This window comes from Halyomorpha halys, unplaced genomic scaffold, assembly GCF_000696795.3.
Source record: "Halyomorpha halys isolate HHAL.00 unplaced genomic scaffold, Hhal_1.1 Scaffold237.1, whole genome shotgun sequence".
NCBI classification, from domain to species: Eukaryota; Metazoa; Arthropoda; class Insecta; order Hemiptera; family Pentatomidae; genus Halyomorpha; species Halyomorpha halys.
Genome location: NW_027112495.1, coordinates 545,511 through 557,521, shown reverse-complemented (window position 1 = coordinate 557,521; position 12,011 = coordinate 545,511). Strand labels below are relative to the sequence as shown.

General features: G+C 31.1%; 1 protein-coding gene across 1 annotated transcript in view; it reads right to left on the bottom strand.

Moving 5' to 3' along the window:
* Positions 1-8,104, bottom strand: part of SerT (Serotonin transporter) — a 172,285-nt gene extending 164,181 nt beyond the window's left edge. The window contains exon 1 of the mRNA XM_014419417.2: positions 8,007-8,104. Within this exon, the coding sequence (XP_014274903.1) occupies positions 8,007-8,012 (6 nt within the window). The 5' untranslated portion in view covers positions 8,013-8,104. The remainder of the gene's footprint in view (positions 1-8,006) is intronic.
* Positions 8,105-12,011: the final 3,907 nt, after the last annotated feature.

The following is a 12,011-nucleotide window of genomic DNA, read 5'->3' as shown; positions in this document are numbered from 1 at the left end:
ATTATCTCAACATTACAATTTAAGCGCTATAAAATTTAAAAAAATACATGTATTCTATGATAAAATTGTTAAAATGCTTATAAAAACTTGTTAAATTTTCAGATTCCTCTCCCTTCTGAGATATTTGAAATTTTAGATTTATCCCTTTTAATCTATTCGGCAACAAATGATATTTGGAAAAAGGAAAAATAAATCGGAAATTCAATAATTATTGTATTTAAAAGACTAAACAAAAGTTTTTTTCAATTTTCATCAATCAAAATAATTTATTTATTATTTCAATACTTTTTTTTTTTTAATCTGAAAGATACATTACTTATAAAAGTAAAAAGTCTAAATAATATATAAAAATGTATAAAAAGAAAAATTAATTTGTACAGTAGGTATTTGTATTCCCTTGGCTACCAATCAAGAACATCATCCCGGCCTGATGTAACAGGAGAGCTCAATAAATATTGATAAAAACCTTTCAGTTATGTATTTAATCACTTATGTATGTACAGGTATCTCTTTAATTCCCTTGCTTACTGTCCATTATTATACCCCCAACAACATACCTATCCAGTTTAAAAAAACCTATGAGTCACCTTTGATCAGCACTTAGCATGGAATAGGCACATTTCCCAAATAACTCGAAAAACTATCCCAATCCTTAAACAGCTCTTAAAATACCATGATTCATTTCCTCGAAGTATTGGTCACCTTCTAGTATCCTCCCATATCCTCCCACATTTCGACTACGGATGTGTATGGAGGACTCCATAGAACAACAAAAAAGACTAATGAACTGTATCACTATTCCGAACATCGCTGGCTCTATCCCAGTATTCGGAGACAATACCTCCCTGGCACATTTATATTTTAAACCCTAATAACCAAAAAACCTTCCTACATCATTGACCTCCTTACCCTACGTTTATCCATTCACCTCTTAAACACTAGATTCCAACCTACCGATTTCTATATCTACCTACAGAACTGCCTCTTTTGAAAAATCCTTTGCTGTCATTCCTCATTTTGGAATTCCTTACCCATATCCATCCGTAATGCTTCCTCCTTAACCTCATCCAAACATCAACTATATATGCATCTCCTAGACTATCAATCTTCCATGAACTTGGGAATAATAGGAAACATTACAAACATTCCAATTTTATTTAATTTAAAATATTGTTATAGATCCATCCAATCATGGTCAAAAGTCAATGTAGCCAGACAAAAGATGTTAAAACTGTACCTAATTGTTATTCTTAGGAGACCAAGTGTCCCAGAATAAATCTGATTTTCATTCATTTAACCAGGCTTTTTATGGCAATCAACTTTTTTAAAAGTTGATAGGAACCTTAAACACATAAAACGTATTTGGTTAATCTTTTCCATTCCCTGAAAATATTCGTGCGTTTATTATCGTAATGCTTAGTATTTCAGCAAAATACTGAATTAATAATGTGGGGCCTTACAGACGATTCAAATTTTTAATTCAATATTTCTTGATAGGAAGAAAACCACAATTATTTATTATTTTTTGATTTATTTTAGAAATCTCACTAATACGGGATTCAGTATCTTTCTGCAATTAACAAACTTGAAACAACATTGTTATAATTTTTTGTATATTCCTTTTCAGCAACTACTATATAGATTACCCCTGAGCGGAGTTGTGTAGCGTTCTTAATTCTCCAGTGAATTCATTTTTTCGGTCCAAATATTTAATTTCCAAAAACTAGTATTCAAAAAAACATTCCACTAAAACAGGTCCTCCTTTAATGTTGTAATAGACGAGACAGAAGAATTGGTGATGGCAGCGCATGCGCGTGAGGTATCGGGCAGAGAGGGAGAGAAAAATCATATGTTCTGTCGTTGGTTGTTTTTTTTAATGAATGGACATTGATGTAAAGTCTAGTATATTTTTTGGTTTCTCTGTGAGCTAAGTTAAGTTTAAAAACTGTGTATTGAGAAGTGATCTTTCTCTCTCTCTGCCACGACCAGCTGAGTGCAAGTACGTACGATTGTTCACCTTTGGACACAGATAACAATTGTATGTATTTTAATTGTAGGTTAGATTATAAGTTTGTAATAAGTACATAGATATATATTTAGGGATAGGGTAGATATAATTATAATAAGTTAGGATATGGCCTTTGTTAGTTAAGATTGTTCTTTTAATTTTACAATTAGTTTAAGTAAATCTGTATTTCAATAAATATTAAAAACACATGTTTCTTGTTGTGGATATCTGAGTTAAAACAATATTAATTAACATTGCAATTTGAATACATTACAATGTAAAAGGCCATGTTTCGTATTATCGAAGAACAGTAAGAAATGTGATAGTTTTGTAACTCTAAAGTTCAAATTTTTGAGCAGAAGGTGCAAGTTAATATCAAAATATCAAGCATTTCTCGTCTTTACCACCCCTTTATTTTATCGTAAATTTCGTTTTTTTCAATTAAAGGTAGATTCTGAACTCTTGACCACCTCTATCAGTTAAAATTTAACTCTCTTAATTTTTTGCTAAATATATGTTTTATTTTATATTATTTTTATTTCAATGTAGCTGTATTCAGCTGTTGGTTTTTTCTCCTCTTCATCGAATATAATCTGATCATATTGAATTTAATATATTAATTCTGTTTGTTTTTAAAACATTGTGCCTTTTGGACGAAATTTAACTCAAAATGTGTTCTAAAAGTCATTTTTCCAAGATATAGTGTCTTATTGTCCTATATCCTTGTATTCAGCATAAATTCTCGATAATCTGCTGTCTGATGTCCACAAAATATGGAAACACCATTTTGGTTGTGTCGAGGAGCCACGGTCAAAGGAAAAAAATAAATAAAAGAAAGTAAGAAACACAGTCTTTGATCTAAGAACCCGAGAAAATAGAGGAGATATTTTACAGGAAAATCAGATCTCGTAAGAAAAAAAGATTACCAGTTGCATCCTAGATTTTCCCATCTTCTATCCTATTTCCACGCATTGAAGCGAAATGTATGCAAAAGGTACGGATGATATTCGATATCAGAGTAAAAATTTCCAGAAACGTTTATGAATATGAATAAAAAATAGTACTTAAAGATTCATTTGAAAATTTAAACATATTATATTGAAGTGATGGTATGTTATATTTAATAAATTGAATAATCATTAATTTATATATTTTATAATTTATATATTTAGATATTTTTTTCTTATAATAAGATGAAATTTAAACGGCTCAGAACCCCGAAATGTAAAAATTTCTATGTTTATACTTCTGCATACAAATATTTTTTTAAGCGTCAATTTTACGTCAACCTTACAAGATAAAATATTTAGTATTTTTAGAATGATTTAAGTAACTCAATTTCAACAGCTTTCAGAAATGTACTTTTAACAATGTTTGTTAATTATGGCAGAAGTATAAAAATATAACAGTTTACTGAAATTTACATTCTGTTCTGGACTAGTTATTCAATGTTAAATCGTTATACCATCAGTAGTGAGCATGCTAAGATTGATTTTATGGAGGTACTCATCCTGTCAACTAAAAGGCTCAAATATAGATTAAGTTTAAAAAACAGCTATTTAATAACTAATGTGGTACGACAACATTAATCAGACTGGTGAAATGGACAAAAACACGTGCATGCGCCCGGCAGGTAAAAGTCGTTATAATACTTTTATGTCTTTGTTAACTTCTAAAATATTATATCTTAAATATTATTTTTTTCTAAAATTTTTTGGTTTTCCAAAGGTAAACAATACGTCTATATTAAAACTCTTAATGTGTTTCCAACCTAGAAAAATATTTTTCTTTTATATCCTTAGGTTAATTATCAACTCCTTTCATAGTTTATATTTATTCATTTTCTTCACAACTAGTAAAATATGAGGTGATTAATTTTAAAATTAAAGTTATTTTAGAAAAAGCCATTTTTGAAATTCTGAATTTAAGCATGTCAAACAATTTAATCGAGGTTAGATTCTAGTTGACATTAAAGAAAATCTAATTGTACATTTATATACTGAGTTCAATCAATATCTTTAGCGATATTTTTGAGAAAATATGAAAAATCTATTCTCTAAAGTCTATTTAATCGAAAAAGTTCATAAATCGCGTGTCGCATGCCTCACACCCAAAGTAAAATCCGTCTTAAATATGTAATTTCATTTTCGTTTTTAAGCTAAGCTTTTAATACACAGACCACTTTGAATCTGGGGACCTCAAAACATGAATTTCCGTCCAAAACTTGGAAGTTGAAGTTTTTCACGCTCACAATACTTCTTTTAATTGATATACCATATATAGGTGAGTCAAAGTGATGCTATAAATCCTGAATTATAGACAATAAGTTTTATATAGGAAAATAGTCCATTAGTAAATTTAAAAAAATATATATACATATATACATGAGACTCGCGCGTAAAAGGTGAAATACCATATGACTTTATTATCTCAGGGTTAGAAAAGAAAATTTGACCGAGGGAAATCTCCCTTAATTGAATTAAATATCTTTTTTTTTAGGTCCTACAAATAAATTTGTATCATATAATGCGTAAAGAGAGCCCCATTTAATAATTTCAGCTTCTTAGAAAATTAGGTTTTATAGTTATCATATAACTATTTTTTTATTTGTTGAGATAAAGATAATCCCTTTTTATGGAAACCTGCAAAGAAAATTAACAAAATAAAAGTAAATCTAAAGTACAAATCTTTGCTAATAGTGGTCCGATCAATTTTGAGCAGTGGAGAATTTCATTATTTTTCAAATGAATAGCTATAATGTTCAAAAGGATTTATAGTTATAGTTTATATTATTCAAGTTATAGTTTAAGAGTTATTCGATAAACTATTTTTTTGTTAGATATTAAAAATATTTTTTTATAAACCACGAACTTTTCGAAACCCAGTCTTAATCTTCATCTTTAGCATACGGAGGTCTACTATTAATAATTTAAATTGTATATGACTTATTACATGAGAATCAAATTTTCTCTACCGCAAAAAGAAGATTAAATAAAATAATTTGAGAAATAAAAAAATAAAATATAAGTTTCTTTTGTTAATTAGTAAACAACTAATTAAGAGACCAAAAGAGTCTAGAGTTATGGGTTCGTTTTAATACAACTATTAAAAATATGTAAATTAATAGGGATATTGAATAAATAATATAACAATAGTCTAACTATTTTAGAATAAAATATAATGAAACAAAATGGCTCTACCATCAGAATTGGGAGTAGATGTGGAATCCGCAGACCTTGAGACCTTTCCGTATCATTGGTCAAAAGCAGCTTCTAACAAAGAACCATTCGTAACCAACTAGATACTACAACCAATATTTAATTTTCATTATTTAATCAGTATTATTATTATATTGTTTTATTTTAAAAAATAATATTTAGATATTTCTTAATTATTATTATTATATTTTTATTTTATTTAATATATTTTTTTTATTATTTTGTCCTGTATATATAAAATAAATGAGCAATTAGAGCTCTAATACTAATTTCCCATGATTATGACAGCTTGTATTATTATAAATCAATAAATAAATTTAAACAAATTTTCGCTATTTGAATGACTTTTTCAATAAGCGCTGGTCTTAAGCCGGTTTGGGATTGTTAATACTCAATTAAAATAATCACAATCTAAAGGTAACCAAACGTGAAAATAACGAAGTTCCTCGACTACTACAATAAAAATTTATTTGCATTGAAGGATATAGTTGACCGAATGAAGTAGATTGTAAGAAGATAGTCCGGGTGGCGATCAATAAAGGTATCAAAATAGTAAAAGAAAACTAACCAACGTTTCGCCCCACTTTGCAGGGCTTCGTCAGGGCTGTACGAAGGACAACTAAGTAAGTGGTTAGTTTTCTTTTACTATTTTGATACCTTAATTGACCGCAATCCAGACTATCTTCCTGCAATAATTTATTTGCAATAAATCAATATTTTATTATTTCATTTTGACAAGCAAATTTTCTAAGCAAAATTTTGATCTAATTGTCCACAAAAACATCATTCGAGGTTATTTTAATATCTTAATTTTTTTTCAAACATTTCTCTTTTTTTGAAATTTTAGTTCAAACTTTTAATAAATCGCACGCAGAGTTTCAAGGGACACCAAAATGTGTATGTAGTATCGAAAATATTTTTTGCTCCGACTATTTAGTGCAGAGGAAAAAAAAAAAAACCTTCCTGCAATACGCGAAATTAAATCACGGAATATAAATGAAATTACTTGAATTTTTTAAACTTAAATTTTGGGTTTTGTTTAAAAAAACCTGGAAGACCACAAACACGCTTCTTATTTATTGGCATAGTTCAAAAATAAATGCAAGTCGTTTCAGAAAATGAAAATTGTAGAAAGGAAAAAAAAAATTCTAATTCGTCATAATAATGTTGAGTAACATTTACTGCCTGGATCCTACTTTCGTGGTAACAGAAATTTTTACATGCCTTTGTAGAACTGAGTAGCCCATTTACATTTGGAGATATTTTAGTTGATGGAGAGAATATCAGAAATTTTACTACATTAGTGTCAGTAATTGAATAATAACTAAATAATAAATTCAATAATCAAATTTTAATCTTCACATTATTTGTCTTTATTGATTTGAAGGTTAATATAAATGTTTGAACATACGCTCTGATACATTTTCATCAACCTAGGATTGAAGATGTTTGCACGTTAAATATTTACCAACTGAAACGTTTTGCACTTTTGCTTCTCTTGTTATACAATAAAATATAGTTGATAAAAGTTACGACCTACTTTTTATTATTATATCTTTTAATTTTCTCTTTTGTCCATGTGTATAAAAAATGAATATTTACACCTTTTCTCTTCACTACAAATTAGTTTTAGAATACCAAAATAACGGAAAATGAATTTTTTTTTTTTTGTAGGGTGGATATTTTTTTGGTACTAAAACTACGTTCATCAAATAATCGAATTTAATTAGCAAAACCGTTGTAGATCGTATAGGGGCAGTATTTTTATTTATTTACTCATGTTTAAAATAATTTTGAGATGGATAAAATAACGAAAAGTACGAAATAACTCAAAATTGTATTACATTAAGTCTAGATTAAAATTTTGTACATAAAACGAAGTCATATTTTTTAGTCTATTCATATTTTCATTTAGTTGAAAAGTTAATAAACATGTAATCACTTCCATTACGAATTTTTATCTGCGAATCTCACTGCACCTTACGAGCATCGTTGTATGGGCTTGTCGAAATAACTCTAATAATGAAATTGTACCTATATAATGTATATAATTTACAATAAAGTATTAGGAAATCGGCAAAAAATAAGTGGTTTCTTTTGTTTTTGCACGTTTACTATTTTTGAAAGATAATTATTAACACAAGTTTCACCATTTTTTTCAAAGAACAATAGAATCTAAAAACGTATAAATCATATGATGCCACCATAATTTTTTCGACAGATTACTTAATCGTGTGGTTGGGAAAATGGGTTCAGTTGGACTGTAGTCGTAGTGCCTTTGATACGAACAGGGACGTCTTTAACTGAGAGAGGAACTAGAGAATTTATTTTCTAAGTGGATATGGGTTAACAATATAAATAAATGATATATCAGTTCAAATATTTTATTAAATGTTTGAAAAGAAACAAAAACGTTTGTAAAATATTTACACGAGGTCATTTTAGTGTAGGAGGCCCCAAATGGTCCCAGAGTCTTTAGTGAGAAGATGACCCAAACTCATAGTGTAAAGGACCCCAAAACATACATAAATATCCAAACTTTCTTATTTGTTAAATATATATATATTTTTTATACAACACTTGCTTGAGAATAAATAATCTCAAACTATAATACTGACAAAGAGGTAAGTTACTAAAATACTTTTCAGTACCATAATTTTGTTTTCTTTTTGATTTTTTGCACTAAGGACAGTAACTGGAAATAATAAAGCATATACTGTAATCTAAAAAGGTATACATATATAATTTGCCGGACGCATATTATATATCGCAATACTTACCGTCATTTTACTAGCATTGGTACCGGAGCAGACCCGGCCGAATGCTGGCTTGGTGCCGGCACGACTGGCGCCCCCGCTCCACACCTGTTGCTCTCCCCACTCCGGCATCTACTCACGCACTCGTACTCCCATCTTTGTTTTCGTCATGAATCCCCCAGATCTGGGAAGGACGTGCCTTACAGCGATACCTGTGGGTCGCCGTCAAACTTGATACTGCCGTGTACGGCGCTTCGGGGGTTCTAAGTCCGACTAGGGATTCCCCGTACACGTATTATATTGAAATTTATTCATCTATTCATGTATTTATATTATGTATTTGTATTAAGTATCTCTATCGGTTCCTGATGGGAACCGACTAAAAAAGTATGCGCTATATTTAATTCAAACACTAGAAACCATATATCCCCTCGCTATGGTATGCTAGATATGAATATCTATAATTAATCATTGGAGTTCTTTTCCAACGGTATCGTGTTCACCAATTTACTATCCTATTATATATGAGGTGGCATGCAGGGATTCTTAATTATAAAGTAAAGTCTTTGTTACATATTTTATATTTACAATTATATATACATTAGCAAGAATAATATTATGAGAGAGGATGGAGGTGGGATCTTTGATATTTATACTGACTCTAAGTTATTAATTCTATTATTGTCAATGAAATTACAACAGAAAAGGTCTTACTTGTTTTAATGTGGTTGTCAATCTTGGCTGTAGTAGCTAAACGGATCATGCAGTCTCGCGTCATTCCGCCCCTTGATGCGGCCGCTGCTGAATCCCTGCGAGGGGTGACTTCCTCCTCTGGCCTCCAACTGGTCAGCCGCTCCCTCTTCCTCCAGACTCTCCTCTTTCAGGGCTATCTTCCTCTGACCGTTTTTCAGTGTCCTCTTCCCGTACCTTCTACTCCTTTTTGCTTATTTTCTCCCCTCTCCTTCTGACTCCTTTTGATTTTTGTTCTTCTGGTTGATTTTTCTATGTTCAGAGGAGGTGAGAAGGTCCAATCACCTTCGGCGAAAATCGGTCTTTTTCCTCCTTTTCTTGTTTAAATTAAGGCGGCTTTCTTCTTTGATAGAGCTCGCTGTATTTTCACCGAGGTTTTTAGGCCACTCGTGTGAGATAAGGGCTGTTTGTTTACCTCTGCCTACGCGGTCAACCGTCCCCAGAGGTCTCTGGGAACCTCCGTTATCTACATATGTCTGTACATTACTTTTAATGTTTTGCCGATCCGGTCTCTGACTAGGCCTGGCGATTCCTTTGGTATGCCGACAAAATAAATTACTTCAAGTTAAAAAATTCCAGCCGGTGCCTCTCATACATACCTCGGATGCTACAAAAACTATCATTATTTCTCGCCGAATGAATATCACGAAATACATAAACATTATCAAATATTGCCTGTTACTTAATAATAATATGAATGTTTAAATAAATAATTCGAGTGTTTATCTTCCAAACAAAGAACAATAAAAACGTACTGCTTTATTATCCAAGGCCTCTTTTGAAAAAGACACGATTAGCTGTTACTTTTCTGGGATGGAAGTTCTCCAAGTAAATTAAAGGATATCAAAATTGTAGTAAAACCATGGTCAACATACTACCATAGTAGCCTCAGGAAGTAAGGTGCTCTAATCCGCTAGGAAATAGGCCATGTTCACGTACACTACTTCACCCCCACCTAATTGAACATTTATGATATTTATACACACCAAGATTTAGATGATGAGGAAACTACAGTTACATTAGTATTTAAATTTTTAAAAGTACATCGTCTCGTATCAAAATTGAAGCACGTTTAAAAAAAAAATTAAACATTTAAGAAGTGCTGTAATTTTGATACGAGGTGGTGTGCTTTTAAAAATGTAAATACTAATGGAAGTGTAGTTTTCTTAGTGGGTGACGCGTAGAAGCGTGGTAACGCATCTGTCTGCCAACCCAAAGATTATGAGATCGAATCCTCGGTCTTATCCGGGATTTTTTCAAGCATATGATTAAACAATACTCATTCGCAGCCTCACCCAGGGCATTTGTGAGGCCCGTTAGCCAGTAGGTGGCACTCACAAAAGTAGGCGTGGGAGAGACGAGCCCACCCTATGAAAACCACACGTCATGAGACGCGGTCTGTCGCACCAATAATTATAATAATAATAACTGTAGTTTCCTTATCATTGTACATATATCATCAAGTTGAAATTTATGTTCATACATATGGATGAGTGGCTATCACAGATCATAGATATATTATTTTTATAACAGAGCCCAAACCTTATCATCATAGGCAAAAAGTAAAACCTTTTTAAATTTTTTAAATAAAAACAAACCAACTATCTATTTTTTTTGTTTTTTAATTTTGTAATATCATATTCTTTCAAATTTTTAGACAATGGTGATATGGATGATAGAGCTCTTTCACGTCATACTTAATGAAAATGAAACAAGAAATAGAAGAGAAGGAAAAAATAAATAGAAATAACATCTTAAACACAATCATTCGCATTTACAATATTTACATTCAACCTGAGGAGCTTCAAACCGAGCTCTTCCCCCACTTATGGAGGAAAGGGCAGGACTCCAGGAGAACCTGGCGCTTCTCTTTAAACCACGTTACTAGTATTATAAGCCAATGGAGAATGATTTAGTCTCAGACGCTGACGACTTGAGTGGAGAATCTGGACATAGCCAGAACTTCAATATAATTATTTATAATAGGTCTCTGAGCCACTATTATCTCAACCTTCGTGGAGGATTGTAGGGACGGATAATGCAAGGGAGAGGTTGGGCTAAGGGATTAGGATGTTCTGTGAGTTTATCATGGAATGTGGTAAATTTAAATTAAATAAAGTCTGTAACAAATGGGATATTAAGTTCATGATGCAGGTATTGTTAATCAAATAGTAAGAAGCATTGACTATTATTCAGAGGACTTATGAAAGGATTGAAAGCTGCTTTCTCTCTAAAGTCATTTCTCACTATCATATGGAACAACTCAAATTGATATATTACTTCCAAATGTCGGGAAGCCCTTAATCTGTTCCTTGATTTTCGTATATACCTTTTAACTCCCTCCACACTTCCCTCCAAGAACAGAGTTCCATCTCTACTTGACATGACTCATAAAAATACCCTCATGTTAAAGATAAGAAGCATTTTGCAAGAGAGCAGTTATAGAGTAGTCGAGTTACACTTTTGGAGACAAGTTGTACAAAGTAGCCTGTAGATAGTAGTTTTACTTTTTATGTTAAATAGTCTGTGTCTTCTTTCTTCATCTAAATAAAGAATATCGTACACAACTCTACGGTAGCATTCTGTAAAAACGAGAAAACAAATACTACTTTATTCTTGTAGTATTTTCCACACATAATCCCTAAAGAATTTTACTGTTCATTCCCAAATAACGATCCCAAGGCCAAAATTCGGGTTCATTTTTGTTTCTCCTGACCAAGGTTTTTTAATCAAAGATATACATTGAAGGAGCAGAATAAAAATAAATAGTTAAAGTGTTGAACCGTGGGGGATAGAGTGGGCTCAGGGATCCTCAGGTCGATTGTGTAAATATTGTATATATTATTTTATCATTATGTTATTTTATTTTTCATACAGATAGTTTGATTGATTATGTTCATCTTGTTTATTCTTTTGTTTGTATATATTTTAAGAAAGTTTTTTTTTTATTTATTTTTTTAAATTATTTTAGTATGTATGAGAACATTCATCACTATTACCTATTGCCCACAACTGTGTGGCAGATTGTAATATCTATCAATAAATAAATCTATCAAATAATAAAAAAGTGTTGAACAATTAAAAAGTACTGACCTGATGATCGATCGTGAAGAATTAAGACTGAAGAAGTGAAGATCCGGTGACGGCTCTCGTCTACAGCAGGGTTGTTGCTCTTAAAAATAGAACTCGTGCACAATATTTACCTATGATGTTGACAATAAAGGACTTTTCAGTTTTGTTACTGTAATGACGAATGAACCAAGGAAAAAGGTTTTTTTC